The sequence below is a fragment of the Microcaecilia unicolor genome, chromosome 1 (genome assembly GCF_901765095.1).
Source record: "Microcaecilia unicolor chromosome 1, aMicUni1.1, whole genome shotgun sequence".
NCBI lineage: Eukaryota > Metazoa > Chordata > Amphibia > Gymnophiona > Siphonopidae > Microcaecilia > Microcaecilia unicolor.
In genome coordinates, this window is record NC_044031.1 from 510,100,396 (window position 1) to 510,122,288 (window position 21,893).

General features: G+C 41.3%; 1 protein-coding gene across 3 annotated transcripts in view; it reads left to right on the top strand.

Annotated features, from left to right (window-relative positions):
- Window positions 1-21,893, top strand: part of CSPP1 (centrosome and spindle pole associated protein 1) — a 370,862-nt gene that overhangs the window by 261,321 nt on the left and 87,648 nt on the right. For all 3 annotated transcript variants that reach the window (XM_030215269.1, XM_030215277.1, XM_030215287.1), the window contains 2 exons: window positions 4,943-5,055; window positions 15,623-15,772. In XM_030215269.1, the coding sequence (XP_030071129.1) occupies window positions 4,943-5,055; window positions 15,623-15,772 (263 nt within the window). The remainder of the gene's footprint in view (window positions 1-4,942; window positions 5,056-15,622; window positions 15,773-21,893) is intronic.

Sequence of the window (21,893 nt, forward strand, 5' to 3'; positions counted from 1 at the left end):
CACAGCCGGTCATTTTCCACATAAACATAAGCAAAAGGTTTTTATATCAACCTTGTGTGGACAATTCTCTTTGATCTTACATTATGATCATTATATTCAAATGTTCAGACATATAATGTTGATAATATCCACATGCACATTGAGTCCCAGTATATTAAGTTCCAATATTAGCAACTGTGACGCATGGTTAATGCCTCATTATCCTTGTTATGGTCTCTTCTTCAGTACCCTACGGTTATCTTCTTCAATACTCTAGTGATTTAAACCTTCTTCGCGATCCAGTTCTATGGTTATTGAGCTTTCTCCGCTTTTAGCTTGCACCATATTTTATTTATTTATTAGGATTTATTTACCGCCTTTTTGAAGGAATTCACTCAAGGCAGTGTACAGTAGAGTAGGTCAAACATGAGCAATAGGCAATTAACAGCAGTAAAAATATTCAAATATTACAAAGTATGCTATGGTATACTACTTAATACAGAAACAATCTCTCTCGTATGATTCTAATAGGTAGGAAATTTTCCAACATCAATATAGATGTTAACAAATGGAACCTCACGAGTCCAGGTGACCTACAGAGATGGTCTAACCCTTATTGGACTCCTCATCATAAGTTCCCTACCAACCCCCGAAAACAACCTCACTGTAAAAAAGTTCAATGTGGAGAAAAAAACGCTGTGGGGGAAAACCCCCCCAGAGGATATTATATAATATAGTGGAAAATTCCTAGCTAAAGAATCTACACTGCAACCTGGAGAGGTTTAAACCTCAGTTTTAGAAAATATGGGTGCACCATATAAATGAGGGAAAACAAGGACTGAAAGTACTTAGCTTAAGTCCTGGAACACCACCAATTAGTCCAATTCAAGTATGTTTAACTTTCACGATTGTAGTCCTCATAAGTGGCCACTCATCTTGAATACCCCGACAGGGGGATCCCCTGTTTCGATCCTGCTTTAGGGGGAAAAAGAAATTTTCTTACACCACCATTGTTGATCGCGAACTTGCACAAAATGGCTCCTGTCTTTATAAGAAGCCAACTATTAGAAACACCTCTATATGTAATCATCAATCAGTCTATCAACTGGCAAAAATGTTAGTAAAAAGCCTCCCATTCCATTGTACCATTCAGGCCCATAGGTGACATTGTTTGCAGTTTGAATATCTATTTTTGTTCCTTCTGGTGAAGGCATCGAGATACATCTCCCCATCGTCCATTATTCCTAAGTTGATCAGTCACAATAACCCGCAATTACTCGAATGAGTGTTGTTGGCGGTCACAATGTTTAGACAAAGGCATATGTAATTTCTTCGATTTGATGGTATGTTTATGTTCTGTCAAACGAGTTTTAAGCATACGTTTAGTTTGGCCAATATATCTAAGTCCCAAGGGCAAGTGATCATATAAATAACCGCTTTTGAGTTACAAGTAGTTGAGCAGTTAATTTGAAGCCATTTGTTATGCATGTTGTCCGAAAACTTAGTGGTCTCCTCCATAATATCACAAAATGAGCAGCTACCACATTTTCTATGGCCCGTATGATGATTTTCCTTTACTGACCAAACATCTGAATGGCATAACATATCTGAAAGATTCGCACGTCTCGAGTAAGCTATCCTACATCTTCTTTGTGCCAAGCTTTCATGGGCTGCCAAAATGTTCCAACAATGAATGATTTTAGCAATTTTTGTGGACATTGAAGTGTATTGTAATATACAAGTTATATCAGTATTTGCAGGTGTAGGGGATTTCTTTTCCAAAAGGACCGCCTGATGGTTATAGAGAACACGTTTGTATGCGTCTTTGATGACTTTTCTTGGATAACCTCTTGTTTGTAATTTATCTTGGAGATGCGTCGTTGCCTGTTTATGTTTAGCTGAAGAGTCACAGAAACGCATCTCCAAGATAAATTACAAGCAAGAGGTTATCCTACCTATTAGAATCATACGAGAGAGTTTTGTTTCTGTATTTAGTTTCCATTATATGGGCTCTCTAACGCTTGTTATATTTATATTTTGAATTTTCATGGTATACTACTTACCATGTCAACACAATACTTTATACAGCATTATAATTGATAGGGAAGGGTAAAGCAAAGATGTGACTTATAGATAGGTAAGATAGTAGGAAGAGTTATAAAAATACTCTATCTCAAGAAATTGCCGTCAAACCCAACACAGTCGCTGCATTTCACACTGGCGTCATCAGGGATTTAACTAAACAAAACACATAATGGCATAATAGAGACATCGTACTTTCAACTACTCGATAAAATTCTAATATCTCCCTCAATACATTCTAATATCTCGCTTAATACATTCTTTACCTTGTCATATCTACACTCATACTGGGCTGCAAATCCAAGATGGGCCTCCCACAGATGTCTGGAGCAATGGAGTCTCGCCCTCAAAATGCTGGAGCATGCGCTATCCTACCCAATGGTGCCGCTTTAAAGCGTTATAATGTGAATACATCATGCGCATATCCCTTGCCTCTCCACCTCTTTAATATATGAATGGTGGACAGTAATCCCTACAGGATTAAACGTTGTTCCTTCATAAATATTTTCTGAAGTATATTACCTCTTCTATTAGTATCGAATTGTACCAAGACTACAAAACGTAACTCTGCCAATTCATGCTTGTGAGCTAATCAATGTTCTACTAAGGGAGTATCCATTTTCATTAATCTAATGTTACTCAAATGCTGTGCCAGTCTATATTAAATTTTTTTAATCGTCTGCCCAATATACCACAACCCACATGGGCAGACAATGGCATATATCACCATGTCTGAGTTGCAGTCAGTTATGGACCTCAAAAAAAATTTTTTTTTTATTATCATTTTGGTTTGGTATATTTACCCACCTGGTTTCCAATACATACTGGCAATAAGTGCACCCTTTATATTTAGAATGAAATCCCACAGTTTGTTGTTTAACTCTATTCAAGGCTAGTTTTTCTCCTATATTTTGTCCCCTGGTGAATGCATAACAGGGCTTAATTTCAAAGCCTTGATGAATACCTAATATGGGCCAATATTTGTTAATATTTTTAATTTGAATGTAACGTGGCCCATACAGCAAAACACATGTTAATCTGTTATTCTTATTCCCCTTATCTGAATATGTCAACCAGGTTCTATGGGCATGAAATGCTCTCTTGAAAGCTTTATTAATAATTTTCTTGGGATATCCTCTTTGCTTAAATCGCTCCTTCATATCACCTGCTTGTACCATAAAATCCTGCTTTTCAGAACATAACCGACAAATTCGTAGAAACTGGCCTGTGGGAATACTGTTCTTCAAGCTAGATAGATGATAGCTTTTGTAATGTAGCAGAGTGTTTCTGTATGTAGGTTTTCTATATGTCTTAGTTATAAATCTACCCTTCTTATAAAGTATATGAATATCCAGAAATGTGCCTCATGACCCCCTATATGACTGGAAAATGAAATATTATCTACTTGATCCAAATATATAATAAACTTTCAGCTGTTCTTGATCTCCACCCCATATTAACAGAACGTCGTCATCATATTTAATAAGGTTTTGCAGAAAGAATAAGTGTAGTTACTTTTTGCATAGATTAGATATCACTAACTAGATTGAAATAAAGGTAGTCATTCAGGTAATGAATATGCTTGAGATTGATTTACATACATTGCTGCTGTTCAAATAAAGGGTACTCATTATTCAGGCAATGAATATGCATGAGAATGATTTACATACACTGCTGCCATTGTATGCAAAGCTTTTCAGTACCTTCTCCTTGGGTGCAAGCTCCTTGAGCTGTGATTCCAGTTATAGCAAATAGCTACTGACATCACCTTCGTGGGGAGCCAGAGGGTAAGGAGCAGGAATCGGGAGAGTGCAATAATTAGAGGAGAGACTGTAGATAACAAGAAACAGAGAAATTAATGCACAGTTTGAGGACATTACAATTTCAAATGCAAGCGCCTTGTGCTGTGATTCCAGTTGTAGTTCATTCTTTGACCAGAGTTTTCTTCATATGCTTGTACATTCGCTCATTATCTCCCATTTAGACTACTGTAATTCTTTTTACCAAGGACTCCCTCTTTACCAAATCAGTCGTTTACAACTAATTCAAAACACAGCAGTTAAGTTAATCCATGGTGCCAAGTGACCCCACTCCTTCAACATGAACACTGGCTCCCTATATTTTATCGGATCAGCTTCAAAATTCCTGTTCTGAACTTTAAGATCACTCATTCAGATCTACTCGACTTTCTTAACAGGTCTCTTATTCCTTACTTACCACCTTGTTTCTTACCTTCTGCTTAACATAACCTTCTTGTGATCCTTTCCCATCTTCACATTTGTTCTCATTCTCCTTGTACTTCATGCTTTTCAGTTGTCATGTCTACAGCTTTCTATTTTGAAATTTAAAGCTATGCGTAAGACCAATTTGTTTACGAAGGCTTTCCCTTCTGCAGCTTAATCTGCAGTCTCCATAATCCTTTCCCTTCCCATTTCCTATGACCATTCACCATTGGCCTCGTCTTTTCTTTCTCACTTCCTCCCTTTCTTGTGTATCTTAGTGTTTCATGTTGTTTCTATTACTTGGCATACTTTTGCCATTATAAATGCTATTGTAAATTAGGCCATTATGTCTTCCTCCCCTTCTCTTTTCTTTCTATTCCCAGGTTTGTTTGTTTTTTTTTTTTTTTAATTGTAAATGACTTAGCTAATTATATTTGCAATATGGTAAATGTGAAATATCTGTTCATAGAGCGTCACCCAAAATACATGTGTTTTAGTAGAATGCTTCTTATGTTAGTTGTATAATTAATATTGATTTTGGTAATCTAAGTCTAATGAGGGGCTTACCCTTCAACATTTTGGTTACAATGCTCTTTGCCAGCTACCTTTAGCAAAGTTGAGCATTATGGTGCACTTCACATCTTTACATTTATTTATAGGTTTCTCATTTGCAAACAGCTCTCCGTTTGCTCGGGGAAATATATTTGGTGAGGCACCAACAGAACAACAATTGCAGCAGCAGGAATTATACAAGGAGTTTCTCCGCTTGCAGGTATTTGCTTTTATTATATAGCTTATTGAGCACAGTTTTCAAATTATTTTTCCAATAGCATTGAATCTGAGAACCCTGTTTGGAATTCCATAATGGCAGCTCAGTATTTTCAATGTAAACAAAATAAGTAGGGAATAGGTAATGTATTAATAACACATTGTAAATACTAATCATCTAGGATGATGGTTTCTATGATCAAAATTCTAGAGTTTTCTGCAGTATTGCAGGGATACTAGAGTTAAAACTTCATTCTACTTGTGGTTCCTTAGCAAGGGGAATGGAAGCAAGCTATGGCAAAGGCCTCATACATCTGTGCATTGCTTCCTAGTGTTCTCTCTATTCCTCCCATTTCAATCCCTATTGCCTCCTTTTGTGGACAGCCAATCCTTTTTCTTTGTAATCTCTACCCCCTGCTTCTCTGGACCCCACCCTACCTTGCCTCTTACTGCTGGCCACAGTGCTGTCTTTCTGTAGCAAACAAGCCACCTGTAAGATTGCTGTTACTGTGGCCAAGTTTGACTGCATATAAGGTATTCATATGTCTGTTTCCAAAAATAGGTCTCATCTCTACTGCAGTTGGTGACATAGATCATGTTTTTCATGATCTGGTTGTAGATTTTTGAGTTCTGCTCTTGCTAGAGTGTCTGGCCCTGTGTGAGAGGGCAGATATTTACTTTCCAATACAGGAAATTCTTCCAGAATTTGGGAGGTTTGCCAGCCACATTCTATTGTAGAAATACCATTCTACTGAAGAAAAATGGTCCCATCAGGCCCAGCATCATCCTAACTCTGACAGGCCAGTTTGGATCACTTGGGAGTACCTAGCAGATCCAGAAGTGGGCGATCCATTCCCTATTGGTTACTCCGAGCAGTAGCAATCACTAAGGCTGCCTGACTAATAATTGTTAATGGACCCTGTGCTACAGAAACCTGTTCAGATATTTATGAAATTCATCTATACTTCTAGCTTTGATCATGTTCTCTGAAAACACAAATGAAGGAATAATTTAATGACTACGGCAATAAACTGAGAACCAGCAAAGCCCAGGGTTTAGATCCCACCAGTGCTTTTTTTGTAGGAAAAAAGGTACTGGTACTCATACAGGGTCAGTGTGGCTCCACCTCACAGCTACAGCTATGGAGCATACAAAAAGGTATTATTGAAAATAGTACACACGTCCATAGGTCCAACAAAAGAACCCCTAAGAGTGACCATAAACTAATAAAATATGTAGACAAAAATTCAGCAGACCCCCCCCCCCCCCCCCAAAAAAAAAAACAGACTCTGGCATGCAGCATGACGCCAGAAAAACAAAAATATTCCCCCTTGTACTGCTGTAAAGATATCAGATGTAAATTTTAAAAACTGACATATTCCATTCACTACATTACAAATTAACTACAAAAAAAAAAAAAAATTAACACAGCTACCACACTACTTTATCTTAAACTTTAAAAACATTTCTTTGTTCTACCTTTGTTGTCTGGCCACGTAATTTGTTTTCAATTGTGTTTGTCCCAGTTTCGGGTTTCTACTTTCCTCGTCTTAACTCTGCCAAGATTTCCTGTTTGTATGTCATTGTTCTATCCTGCTGTTCCTTTTAGCTTTCTATGATTTTATTTTCTGCCTCTGTCCACCAATCTTCAATTTCCCTCATTTGACTGTGGCTACCTACAGCTTATTCCCTCTCTTCCCCGCATTTCCCCCCTCTTGACTGCGCCTATCTATAGCTTACCCCTCTCTCTTCCCCACTTCCATCCAGCATTTTCCCCCTTCCATCCAGTAGTAAAATTGGTGGAAAGCTTGGTAACCAAACAGCTTACGGAATACTTGGACAAGTTCTCAATACTGCACGATTCACAATCAGGATTCCGCTCCCACCATAGCACTGAAACCGTACTAGTCACTCTCCTGGCCAAATTCAAGTAGGAAATAGCCATAGGTAAAAGCATACTTCTCGTCCAATATGACATGTTGAGCGCATTCGACATGGTAAACCACAACATACTACTGAGACTCCTTGGCCACTTTGGGATTGATGGAAATGTACTTAACTGGATCAAGGGCTGTCTTACCACCAGAACATACCAAGTAAAATCAAACTCAAATATATCACCACCGTGGAAAGCAGCCTGCGGAGTACCTCAAGGATCACCATTATCACCAATACTCTTCAACATGATGATGATCCTACTGGCAAAGTCCTTGTCCGATAGAGGTCTCAACCCATTCATCTATGCAGATGACGTTACAATATACATTCCCTTCAGACAGGAATTGACAGAAATAACCAATGAAATTAATGATGGCCTTAACATCATGGACTCCTGGGCAAGCTCATTCCAACTGAAACTGAACACTGAAAAAACACACTGCCTCATCCTCTCATCACTACTACTACTACTATTTAGTATTTCTATAGCGCTACAAGGCGTACGCAGCGCTGCACAAACATAGAAGAAAGACAGTCCCTGCTCAAAGAGCTTACAATCTAATAGACAAAAAATAAAGTAATCAAATCAATTAATGTGTACGGAAAGGAAGAGAGGAGGGTAGGTGGAGGCGAGTGGTTATGAGTCAAAAGCAATGTTCAAGAGGTGGGCTTTCAGTCTAGATTTAAAGGTGGCCAAGGATGGGGCAAGACGTAGGGGCTCAGGAAGTTTATTCCGGGCGTAGGGTGCAGCGAGACAGAAGGCGCGAAGTCTGGAGTTGGCAGTAGTGGAGAAGGGAACAGATAAGAAGGATTTATCCATGGAGCGGAGTGCACGGGAAGGGGTGTAGGGAAGGACGAGTGTGGAGAGATACTGGGGAGCAGCAGAGTGAGTACATTTATAGGTTAGTAGAAGTTTGAACAGGATGCGAAAACAGATAGGGAGCCAGTGAAGCGACTTGAGGAGAGGGGTAGTATGAGTAAAGCGACCCTGGCGGAAGACGAGACGGGCAGCAGAGTTTTGAACCGACTGGAGAGGGGAGAGGTGACTAAGTGGGAGGCCAGCAAGAAGCAGATTGCAGTAGTCTAAACAAGAGGTGACAAGGGTGTGGATGAGGGTTTTGGTAGAGTGCTCGGAAAGAAAGGGGCGGTTTTTGCGGATGTTGTAAAGAAAGAAACGACAGGTTTTGGCAATCTGTTGGATATGAGCAGAGAAGGAGAGAGAAGAGTCAAAGATGACCCCAAGGTTTCGAGCTGAGGAGACAGGGAGAATGAGAGAGCCATCAACAGAAATAGAAAACGGGGGGAGCACAACACAACAAATACAAACCCGCAACTATAAGCACCCCAGGACACACATTCCCTACTTTAGATAGCTTAAAAATACTCGGCGTCACACTCGATCGCAACCTCACACTCGAGAACCAAGTAAATACCGTAATAAAGAAAATGTTCTATGCAATGTGGAAACTCAAACGAACATGGAACAAAAAAAAAAAAAGATGACTCCACATTCAATGCTTGGAAACAACTACAAAGAAAATACAAATACACCATCAGACAAACCAAAAGATCATATTACAAAACTAATATTGGACCAGACTACAAGGACACACATAGACTTTTCCAACTTGTTAGTAAACTATTAGATACCACTCTGGTTACTACAAACAGCATAGACATCCCATTAGCAGATAATCTTGCGAAATATTTTATAGAGAAAATAGCGAAGTTACGACTCACGCTAACAGCTACTACTAACGACTACTTAAAATTCCTTGATTGTCTAGACCCAACTCACGGCGAACATCCAGCTGATCGAACCTGAACTTTCGACATACTCTTGGCGATACCATTTCTCAGTCAATCAAAAGGCTCACCAAATCTTAATGCAAACTAGACATATGCCCTAATAACCTTATAAAACTTGCACCTCAACAATTTACACAAGACCTCACGATGCATCTGAACTATATGCTACAAAATGGACTCTTCCCAAAAGATAAAGGAAACATCCTACTCACCCCTATATGTATTTTATTTATTTATTTATTGCATTTGTATCCCACATTTTCCCACCTCTTTGCAGGCTCAATGTGGCTTACAATTACATCATGATTAGTGGAAATATATAAGAAAATAGACATTTAGTATTGCATAAGGATCTTGGGTAACATGATAATGATAAAGCATGATAGTAGTATAATAAGTAAATATCGTAAGGCAATTCTGGATATGTTAGTTCATTGATCGCTTTCAAGTTGCGCGGCAGCGCGTTCCAGAATTGTGTGCTCAAGTAGGAAAAGGTTGACGCATGCGTTAGTTTGTATTTTAGACCTTTACAGTTGGGGAAGTGAAGATTAAGGAATGTGCGGGACGATTTTTTAGAGTTCCTGGGTGGTAAGTCTATCAGGTCTTACATGTAGGCTGGGTCATCTCCGTGAATGATTTTGTGAACCAGGGTACACATTTTGAACATGATGCGTTCTTTAAGTGGGAGCCAGTGTAGCTTTTCTCGTAGGGGTTTACCCAAGGACCCAAAGAAAAAGACTAATGACTTAACCAACTATCGGCCAGTAGCATCTATCCCTCTAGTAACCAAATTAATGGAACGTATGGTGACAAATCAACTCACCAATTACTAAAATAAATTCTCAATTCTTCATGAATCACAATCAGGATTTCGGGCTAATCACAGCACCGAAACAGTTCTAACTACTCTACTCACCAAATTTAAACAAACAATTGCAACAGGAAACAACATACTTATACTACAATTCGACATGTCCGGTGCATTCGACATGGTTAGCCACAAAATATTACTAAACATCCTAGAATACTTCGGAGGTAACGTGCTCAACTGGTTTAGAGGATTTTTAACCACAAGAGCATACCAGGTGAAATCTAATTCGAGTATGTCAACATCATGGACACCTGAATGCGGTGTACCCCAAGGATCTCCACTCTCACTGACCCTCTTTAACCTAATGATGACACCCCTGGCTAAATCGCTATCCAATCAAGGCCTTAACCCTTACATATAAGCAGATGACATCACGATTTACATTCCGTTCAAACATGACCCAAAGGAAATCACTAATGTTATCAACCACAGCTTCCAAATCATGCACTCGTGGGCGGATGCATTTCAATTAAAACTTAATGCAGAAAAAACACAATGTCTCGTACATCTCAGTATAACACAAGTAAATTTACCACTATAACCACATCAAACTTCTCCCTTCCCATGTCAGACACCCTGAAAATTCTGGGAGTCTCCTTTGACCGGAATCTCACACTTGAAAATCATGTGAAAAACACAACAAGGAAGATGTTCCACTCTGTGGAAACTAAAAAGTGTAAAACCTTTCTTCCCAAGAAACATCTTTCATAACCTGGTACAGTCAATTGTGCTAAGTCATCTAGACTACTGCAATGCACTATGTGTTGGCTGTAAAGAGCAACTCATCAAGAAACTTCAAACAGCCCAAAACACAGCTGCCAGACTCATATTTGGTAAAACAAAATATGAAAGCGCCAAACCCCTAAGAGAACAGTTACACTGGCTTCCACTTAAAGAACGCATTACGTTTAAGGTCTGTATCCTAGTTCACAAAATCATCCATGGAGACGCCCCGGCTTATATGACAGACCTTATTGACTTTAACCTACTTTAAAAATCAGGGAATTAGTTTCCACCTAAGGAGAATCCAGTAAACATGAGAAATAGGAAACTAATAAAGTAAGCCAATTTTTCTGTGTAACAGGAGGAAAAACCTCAAGAAGCACCTTCTTGCATTTCACAAAGCGAATAGAAGGGCTAGGGCTTCTTCATCATAGGAAAAAACCTCCTGGAGCTGTTTAATTCAAAAATCAGAAAATTTATAACATCGCTGATAGATAAAACTAATTCCGATGTTAGAAAAAACGGTACTTAGCTTTAATGCCAAAGACTCAATCTTTTCAATGGCTCCTTCGTTATTTATTCAGACCGTGGTCAACGTTAGCTTCCGTTTCACATGTGTCCGTTGGCAGCCTGAACGGAGTAATTCTAGACCGGAGGTTCTGATGCAGCAGTGGCGAAACGGAAGCTAACGTTGACCACGGTCTGAATAAATAACGAAGGAGCCATTGAAAAGATTGAGACCTTATTGACATGCCATCCAGAAATGCTAAAAGATCAGCAGGCACATTCCTAAATCTTCACTTCCCCAGTTGTAGAGGACTAAAATACAAACTAACACATGCATCTAGATTCTCATATATGAGCACGCAGCTGTGGAATACATTGCCAATGGACCTGAAAATAATTTACAGTCTAATCAGTTTTCGCAAATCACTGAAGACCTATCTCTTCAACAAGGCATTCCACAATGACCCATAACAGGAACTGTAATACATCACCTCTTACTGATATCCAAAATGTTTTCTCCTTATGCTTATTGCTTAGTTCCTGTAGATCATCTATATTCTCTGTAGTATACAAATTGCACCTATACTCTGAAATGACGTACTATTAATCTATTTAATCTCCCAGGTCATCAGTATTCGTTAGGTAATACCAATTGTCTCTTTTAATCTGTAATGACGATCCATTATGTTAATCACATAATCATATTATGTAACCCATGTACTCTATTTAATATCAACTGTACCTTTTTACTCTGGAGTGGCAAATGCCATGAAGGAACATTGTAAGCCACATTGAGCCTGCAAATAGGTGGGAAAATGGGGGATACAAATGCAGCAAATAAATAAAACCTTTCTTCCCGAGGGAAACTTTTCGAAACCTAATACAATCAATGGTCCTAAGCCATGCAGATTACTGCAACGTAATCTACGCGGGATGTAAAGCACAACTCACAAAAAACTCCAGACTGCCCAAAATACAGCAGCCAGTTTGATATATGATAAAACATGATTCGAAAGTGCTAAACACCTACGAGAAAAGTTGCACTGGCTCCTAATCAAAGAACGGACCATCTTCAAAATCTGCACCTAGGTACACAAAATCATTTACGGTGTAGTACCAGGATACATGATAGACCTAATAGATCTACCAACCAGAAACAAAATCAGATCATCACGATCATACCTAAACCTACATTATCCAAATTGTAAAGGACTAAAATACAAAACAACTTACGCATCCAGCTTCTCCTACATAAGCGCACAACTATGGAACGGACTCTCAAGTGCTGTGAGAACAATCCATGACCACTTAAACTTCAGGAAATCACTCAAAACTCACCTCTTCAAAAAGGCCTATCCCACCGATCCAACATAAATCCCAGCACCCAGCAACATGGCATAACTAATGATCATACTGGACAATTTATAATCTTCACTTCCTTCGACCCCTTGATTCCTGATCCACACCTACCTCATCTGACCACAATATAACTTTGTATCTGTTATCAACCGAATTGGCAACAGCCTCTATGGTACTATGTAAGCCACATTGAGCCTGCAAATAGGTGGGAAAATGTGGGGTACAAATGTAACAAATAATAATAGCATTTTCCCCATCTCTCTTCCCCACTTCCATCCAGCATTTTCCCCCATCTCTCTTCCCCACTTCCATCCAGCATTTTTCCCCATCTCTCTTCCCCACTTCCATCCAGCATTTTTCCCCCTCTCTCTCTCGTCCCCACTTTCATCCAGCATTTTCCCCCTCTCTTTCTTCCACACTTTCATCCAGCATTTCCCCCCCTCTCTCTTCCCCACTTTCATCCAGCATTTTTCCCCCTCTCTTTCTTCCCCACTTTCATCCAGCATTTCCCCCCCTCTCTCTTCCCCACTTTCATCCAGCATTTTTCCCCCTCTCTCTCTCTTCCCCACTTTCATCTAGCATTTTTCCCCCTCTCTCTCGTCCCCACTTTCATCTAGCATTTTTCCCCCTCTCTCTCGTCCCCACTTTCATCCAGCATTTCCCCCCCTCTCTCTCTTCCCCACTTTCATCCAGCATTTTCCCCCCTCTCTCTCTCTTCCCCACTTTCATCTAGCATTTTTCCCCCTCTCTCTCTCGTCCCCACTTTCATCTAGCATTTTTCCCCCTCTCTCTCTTCCCCACTTTCATCCAGCATTTTTCCCCATCTCTCTCCTTGCCCCCCTCTCGCTCCCCATCTGGCATTTCTCTCCCCTCGCCCCCCTCTCGCTCCCCATCTGGCATTTCTCTCCCCTTGCCCCCTCTCTCCTGTGGCCACTGTTGCTTCTCCCAATGAGTAACAGCGGCAGGCAAATCAAAGAGTAAAAGGCGCGGGACCGCAGTGCTCAGGTGCAAGCTGTCGGCTTTGCCGATCCCTTGCACCTCTGATGTCAACTTCCTGTTCCAGGGCAGGGGATTGGCAGAGCTGACAGCGTGTGATCTAGCACTGCAGTCCCACTCCTACTACTCCTTGCTTTGCCTGCTGCTACTGCTCATTGAGAAAAGCAGCAGTGGCCACAGGAGAGAGGCGGGATGGGGTGAGAGGTGGCAAGGGGAGAAATGCTGGAAGCAGGAGAGAGGCGGAAGATAGGAGGATGACCGGGCAAGGAAAGAAGGGTGCAGGCACACCGTATTGGCACAAAAAAAGCCCTATATCCCACTAACACTTCTTTTGATCCTGAGCAAGTCAGTTTACCCTGAGTCGCTTCAGATGAAAATTCAGACTGTAAGATTTGTGGGGACAGAAACCTACTGTACCTGAATGTAACTTGCTCACAGTAGTAGCTCAAGGCTAAATCCAGAGTAATACAAATATATGTATATATAAGGAGGAAGAGGACTTCAGTGGCTAAGGTCAAATCTAGAGTCAAGCTCACCATAATTCTTCATGAGTCCAGAAAAACCTCCTGTTACTTCAATATTTTATCATTTTTTTTAAACGAGAAAACCTTTTTATTTTGTAATTTTTAACACTTACAAGTCAAATCATTCGAAAAATAGAAATCTCCCAGGCACTTACGTACCCAATCCTCTTCAGATAAGTGTGAGCGTACCTGATCCACTTCAGATAAGTGCCTGGGAGATTTCTCCTTTTCGAATGATTTGACTTATAAGTGTTAAAAATTACAAAATGAAAATTTTTCTCGTCTTAAAAAAATTATAAAATATTGAAGTATGGGAGGTTTTGCTGGACTCATGAACTTGACTCTAGACGTTACTTTAGCCACTGAAGTCCTTTTCCTCCTTATATATACATTCTAGCCGTTAAGCCCGTTAAAACGGGTGAGATTTCCAGCAACCCTCCTCGCTGCCGCTCCCTCCCCCCTCCATGCTGGGCCCCCTGCACTGACCTGACAGCGCCTCTCACCTCCGTGTGAAAGCGCCGCAGGCAGCAGCAGATCACTCTGCTGCTGCCTGCAACGCTTCCACATGGAGGTGAGAGGCGCTGTCAGGTCAGAGCAGGGGGGAGGGAGCGGCGGCAGGGTTGGGGGGGGGGTGGAGGTTGTGCGCGATGTTCGTTTTCAGGCTCCAGCGGCAGCGTCTGACTGTTTCCCTCTCTGTTCCGCCCTCTGACGTCATCACGTCTTGACGTGAGGGCGGGACAGAGAGGGAAGTCTCTACTGCGCATTTGCAGGTGAGTCGGTCACTTGCCATTTATATGTTTGATATTTTTGTATCTTTCAGCAACTTTACTTGCTAGTTTTTTATAGCGACTTTGTGGAAACAGCAAGTAAAGCCAGTCAGCAGAGTTGTAAATCCAGAGTAATAAAACAGTTTCACGGAGTGTCCTGTTACTGTATCTTTTTATTATTTGAAAGAGTAAGTAACAGTTCCCTATTACCTTGTTCTGCTCCACATGATTTTGTAAACCTCTGTCACTGTGATGGTTCGCAGTCTGGTTCTTGGGACACACCAAGCCAATTGGGTTTTCGAGTTATCAACAATTAGTATATGAGGGAGATTTGCATTTATTGCCTCCATTATATGCAAATCTATCTCATGCATTATCCATTGTAGTCAGCCTGAAAACTCAACTGGCTAGATTTATCTTGAGGACTGATTTGAGAACCTCTGTTCTGTCATCTCTTCTCCCAGTCGGTGTGTCATAACCTGTCAAGGTTTTGCTTATTAGGGAGCACTTCATCCTCTCTATTTTAGTTGCCATTTTTTGCACTTTGTGTTTTCAGAGATTTGATGGCCAGAACTGCACACGGTATTCGAGATGATAAAGCAATACAGGTGTATTACTACATTATCGTTTTTTCTATTCATTTCCAAGTAATTCCTAACATTGTTTGCATTTTTGGCTCTCTAATCACTGATAAGTATTTTTGGTGGAGTCACACACATGGCTCTGGTGCCTTGATACATTCTGCCCTAAAGAATTTTTTACCTTTGCCTCTCCGGCCCACCCAGTAGCTTAGTGCACCATTTGTGTAACTGGCTTAAAAGAAGTACATCCCTGTCAAGTAGTGACCTCCCTCCTTATATCTGAAAACCTGATTTAAAAAATGAAGTGCTGAGATCTCACCCCCACAATTGCCAAAGCACTTCTTAATGCAGTATGACAAAATGTTAACATGATTTGGTGGCATCTCCTACAACCACAGGATGGTACCAGATTGGAGGCTCTGTGCTGCAGCAAAGCATACGGTATTCTTCTCTATCTCCCTGTGAATGTGAACTCAGCTTTAGTATTCTTCTATAGATTGCAGAAAAAAGGCGCAGGGAAGAGGAGGAACATGAAAGGATTAAACGTGAGGAAGAAAGAGAAGAAAAACGGCTTGCAGAACAGAGGGCAAAATTGCAAAGAGAATATGAAGAGGAACAAGAGAAAAAAAGGCGGAATGAGGAGGAGGTACAGTACGGCAGTGTTCTTAATTAACTTGTTCCATTCTGCTCCTGAACAGCAGCCTCATGCACTAATTAGTCCCTAGCAGTTCATTCTCCTACTGAAGCTGAATGTAATTGCACAAAAGTTTTTGAATTCATTTACTGCCCAGGGAAAGCAGGATAGAAGGCTCAGGTTTTTCTATGGATGTTGTGCCAGACAGTGATGAATATCAGCTCAAAAGGAACACATCCTGTAATTGTTCCATTTCCAAATGAAACTTTTACCATTAAACTGCATCTCTGAGCTAGAAGTTTGAAAAATCATGCATAAAGAGTCTAAAGGTTTCTTTGGAGAGGGAGGAGAGCATCATCTACAAATGGTTTAATGGTAATGGACCTCCATTCTAGGGCATATGGAATATGGTCTCAGCCTCTCACATTTACTGGTAACACCATTATGCCAGAGAGAGCATCTTTCTGGAGTTTATAATGCTCTGATGTATACTTTTGGAACTTACATATTTTTTTTTTGGTCATGCCTTCATGCTCACACCTACTACATCACTTTATATTTTTAATCAAAGCATTTTAAAACTGCAAAGGGACTGCTGTATGTAATTTTCTGTTAGTTCTATGCTAATGTATTCAATTTTTTTTTATAAATTAAGATTCCTGCTTCCCTTGATTCCTTATGATTTTCTGCTCACTGTTCTTGAAAGCTCACCCTGATCTAGCTACTCCAGGCACCAGGGGCGTAGCCATGGGTGGGCCTCGACGGGCCCAGGCCCAGCCACTTTTGCTCGAGGCCCGCCCTAACTAGCCCCAACCCAACAACCCTCGCTGCCTTTTCTCTTGCGGCTCTGGGTCTGGCCGTCCAGGAGCGTTGCCTTCCTCAAATTCTGCTCCTCCCTGCCGCTGCCTCGGTCCCTGCAGTTGCCCTAGTTGTACCTCCCCTAACACTGTCTCTTGCATGTTATTTTGCACAGTATAGGAGAAAATGCATCTCTTTGTATTTCTCTGTGCTGTGCTAAATGCAAGGTCTGGCCTCTTGGGATTTTGATTTAATTTGTTTATGATTTGTGGTCACTTACTCTGTATTTGTGTTCTGTGTGTATGACCAAAGTATTCTGTGAGCATCAATTTTCTATGTAGTATTCTATAGTACTTTGGCTTCTTCAGTTTTCTTGATAGATGTATTGATATTTTAGGGACCCACTGTAATATTTAGGGCATATTTAAGGAAAGCCTATGTGTGTTGGTGGACTGTGGCTCAGTGGAGGATGAAGAGTGCACCCTCTTATATTTCCCCTACCTCTCCTCAATGTGGCCTTCAGCCACTGAGGCCAGCACTGCTACTCCCATTGAAGTTATTGGAAGTGGGGTAGGTATGCGGTAGGAGTAGGGGCGTGGGCAGGGCATATCAGGTGGCAGGTGTTTCTCTAGTGCCCATCCATCCAACCTGTTGGCCAACCCAAAAATTGCCTTCTGGCTACGCCACTGCCAGGCACTCTAAAATCATGGCAGTGTGTTAGAGCCTTATTCACACGTGTAACTAGTACAGCGCCATGAGCTGAAAAAGATCAGGACAGAAGGTTCCTAGACTTCTAAAAATGATGTGGGCCTCATAGAAAATGCTTACTCTTATCTAAAAAAAAAAAAAAAGGACATAAAAACTAGCTGACGCCCATGCAGATTCTCTGGAGGCTGCTTTGTTTGCCTTCCCCCTATCTCCCCGCCCCCAGCCTGACCACTGAGACATGCCCTCCTCTGTCCAAGCAACTTACCTAGCTCTCTACTTGCTGCTGGGCCCATGACCCTACATTTCCCTTCACTTTCACCAAAGGTTGCCAGCAGGGGGATGTAATTGATCAAAGAAACTAGAAGCCGATACTTTGATGTTTTAACTAGTGCTTCTGTTTTCCGTTAGTCTCTATTCAAGTTGGCAGTGGTATTTATGCCAATCATCTCCTCTTTTTGGCTATCACGTTTTTTTGTGTCCATATGAGCGATACAGTTGTGTGCTTTTTTTCAGAAGCAGATGTTACTGCTTTGCTGCCAGATGTCTGTTCCCACCCTGATTCTGATGTCATTAAAAGTGACCTCTGTTAGTCTCTATTCAAGTTGGCAATGGTGTTTGCTCTGTGGTGGCGCACTCTGCAGGTTCACACCAAAGGAACATGCCCAAGGCTCAGGTCTTGATCCTTAGGTGAGCTCCTTAGGGCAACTCCTTCTCTTTGCATAATGTATCCTAATTTATGCAATCTCTTAAACATGTTATTATTTCTTTTATTAATGATTGCCCCTGAAATTTTCACTGGTAAGTCCATTCACAACATCCCCGTGTATTGGGGCCATTGTCGTGATCATGCTAGGATGCTGAATTAGCTGAGCATCCACAAGTTCTGATGCCTCTTTCCTCTTCCCATCAGCCTACTTCCGGGACTGCGTCTTATCATCCCCATTGCTAATAAGACTTTCTTTTTCAGTTTCCCTTCTCAACTCCTGCTCTTTAAGAGGTAAAACTAATGCTTTATCAGACTTATTGTTCACATCGGACTCCAAATTATTCTGCCTAACGGAAACTTGGCTAAGGATGGGTGACAAAGAATTATTGTAATTATTGTGTCAAACCTGTGTTTTTCCAGAATCAGGTGTCTCGTAGGGGTGGAGGCGTGGCCATGTTTATGTCCATCACCCTTCTCCCAGTTGAGCTTCAAACAGACTATCTCCCATACCCAGAAACCTTGTTGATAAGATTATCCTTTAAAAATCCATTTTCCACCGTCTTTTGATATTAGACAATGGGATAAATTAAATCAGACTCTTTCTAAAGCAGTTATTGACTGTCCTAATCTGCTAATTGTAAGAGACTTTAATTTTCATCTCAACGATCCAAAAAGATCTTTAGATAAACTTTTTATCTCTCTCTCTGAAAATTTAAGTATCACCCAACACTTTCCTTTCCCCACACATGTGGTGCATACTTTGGATCTCACCCTCTTAACTTGATTAGATCAGGTATAGAACTTGTCTAACTTCACTAGTTTTTCTCTCCCTTGGACTGATCATTTTTTAATCTCATTTACTACCTATTTTCTTATCTAAGATCTACCATCAATCTTTACCAGCCAATTGTTACCTTTAGGTAGATTCTCTGGGATTGATCCTCACTCTTTCCCCCAAGCTTTGGTAATTGGTTACTTACTGAGTAAGTGTCAACGTGAGACTCTGTTTTAACAACTCAAATTGCTCAAGTATCTACATTGTGGATGTCAACTCTCAAATTTCATCCATCTCGAAATCGGTGGCTTCATGCAGGTCTTTGACCTGTTAAGTGACAGACATGCAACACGGAGAGATTATGGAGGAAATGTAAGTCACCTTCGAGACTTAATTATTATGCTATAATAAGTGAAAGAAGCCAAAAGGAAGTTTTATTCTTCACCGATTCTTTCTTTGATCAAGAAACTCAAAAGCTTTTTTTTTTTTGTATAGCTTTATTAGAAAACAAGAATATCATACAACAATACATAAAGCTTAAGATTAATACTTAAGATCCCCCCCTCCAAACAGTCAGGCAATACACCCCTCCCCCCTCACATAGTTCCCCATGTCCCATCCTATCGAAACTATAGACAATAAGTAACACAAATAGAATATTAATGTGGCCAGGCAACCCCAGCTACTGCAGATATCTGCTAATGATGGTAAACGTCCCAGATCTTATGAAAGTTGATCACTTGGCCATTTTGGATTGTTGTCAGTTTAGTCATCTGATCAATATAGTCCAATTTGTGAAGTACCGTGTCCACCATTGGCAGTCCTAGCCTTTTCCATGACTCTGCCAATATGATCCTTCTAGCTCCTAAATAGACTGGTAGCAATTTTATGATACCCCAATTTTATTTCCAAGGGCTTACAATGCAGTTACCGGGTAGGTATAACATTTAAGAATATGCTGAAAGACCTGCAGAATAGCTCTCCAAAAAGGCTACACCACAGGGCAAGTCCATCAAATATGATACATATCACCAGGTGCCCCGCAATTTCGTCAGCATTGACCAGTTTCAAAATCTTTTCTCAGTTTTAAAGGAACTTACCATACCTAGCAATTCATCTGTACATGTAAATCGACCAACTGCTGATGATCTGGTGCAGTTCTTTTATAACACGGTAATGAACTATCAAACTAGCGTTGTCTCCTTGTCACATTTCCAAAAGCTAGTCTCTAGTGAACTTTCTGACACTTCCAACTTTGAAGCTCAAGTGTTTTCTGCTGATGGTCCTACTGTCACAAAAATGGTGGGACGATAAGCTGTCGGCGCTGCATGTCTTTATGGACGAGATGAAAGAAAGCATGACGGCACAAAGTACCTGCATACAAATGGCGGAGGAAAGACTATCGCAGCAAGAGGATCTGATGAACACTGTGAGCTCTCAAATGTCTGTGATGGAAAAGAGATGTAAACTACTGGAAGAAAGGGTAGAAGATCATGAGAATCGGAGCAGGCGAAATAACATTAGGCTGGTGGGCATACCGGAATCGGTCAAAGATAAAGAGCTATGGGACTTGGTAGAAGCCTGGCTACCGAAAGAGCTGGGGATCGAGTTGAAAGGGCGACGACTCAAGGCAGAGCGGGTGCACTGGATAGGAGCGCTTAAAGAAAATAGCAACAGGCCGCGCCCGGTAATTGCCCGTATCCTTAACTATGCGAAGAAAGCCCAGTTGTTGGAAAAGTATCGCCAGAAGAGAACCCTGTCTTACCAGGGGACAGGCATGCTGATGTTCCAGGATTTTTCGCCGAGGGTGTCGGAGCTCAGAAAGCGAGTGTCTCCCTACTGCTCTCAGCTCTACAACAAAGGGATCCGGTTCTCGTTGCAGTACCCAGCTAAGGTAAGAGTACTGCATGAAGGACGTGTTCTGTACTTGGAGCAGCCAGAGGAATTGCGCTTGTTTCTGGAGCGGTTGCAGTGAAAGAGTGTAATAATAGAGCGATTGAATGTTACCGGCTTGGAAACACTCTCGAGGACACGTGGAGCGCAGCGGAACAATTATACCAGGCAAGCCAGGTTGTTTCGAGAGGCTGTCGGACGTTGCATGGGAGTACAATTTTGTTTTTCATCAGAAACAGCAGAACTGCTAAAAAAAGATCACTGCCAGCAAGTGAGTCAGAGAGTGGATCCCTGTTGTGGAAAGCATTCACAAATGAGGGACATTACAGATCTAGCAGGAGGGGCTGTTTGTGGTTTTTCCCAGTCTTTATTTGGATGCAGGAGGAAGACTGCAGGCTCAGCGGGGAAGTCGGGAGTTGTTTGGGGATGTTCTGAACTTCAAAGAGGCTGGTTGCAAGGATGCCTGTTTGCTTTTTTATAGGCTGCATGAAAAACCGATTATAGTTTAAACAACTGACAAAGTTTGGTGGGGAATTGTTTTGTTTAATCTGCCTCTAATGGGATCGTATTTTTCTACTGTTGTATTGGGGGAGTTTGAAGGGATAATGTTAAAGACGGGGGCGGGTATTTAAGAATTGGAAGTGCAGTGTTCAAGGCAGGTTGAGGGGTCCATTTTGGGGAGGAGGGGGGAGTAGCTTTCTTAGGCGAGGATTGTAACGCTGGTTGTTCTAAATGGGAGGGTGGGAAGGGATTCGAGGATGGGGACACAGGTAGAGGGGAAGGGAGGGGAGAAGTGGGAGGAGGGCAATATTTGATTGGATGGAGTGAATGGCACATAGAGTGTGGATGGAGTAAACGGGGGGGGGGGGGGCAAAGGTGGGAGGGGGGGAGGGAGGGGTGGGTGGAAGGCTCCTGGAGACATAAGGAATACGTTACACAAAGGAGAATGGTACTGAGGCAGCATCTGGAGAAGGAGGGGGGTGGTGAGCTGGGACAGCACCCCTTGTTCTTGGACATAAGGCAGCATATCGCTTTTAGATTTGATAGATGGGTAGTCTGAGGATAGGATCATTAAATGTTGATGGTATTCACTCACCTGTCAAGCGTACCAAAATTTTGCAATACTGTAATAGAAGAAAGTTGATGTGATGTTTTTACGGGAGACTCATCTCTCACAGCAAGAGCGTCGGAAGTTACAAAAAGGGTGGGTTGGGGAGGTAGTGTCATCGTCTTTTAATAATAGACAAAGGGGG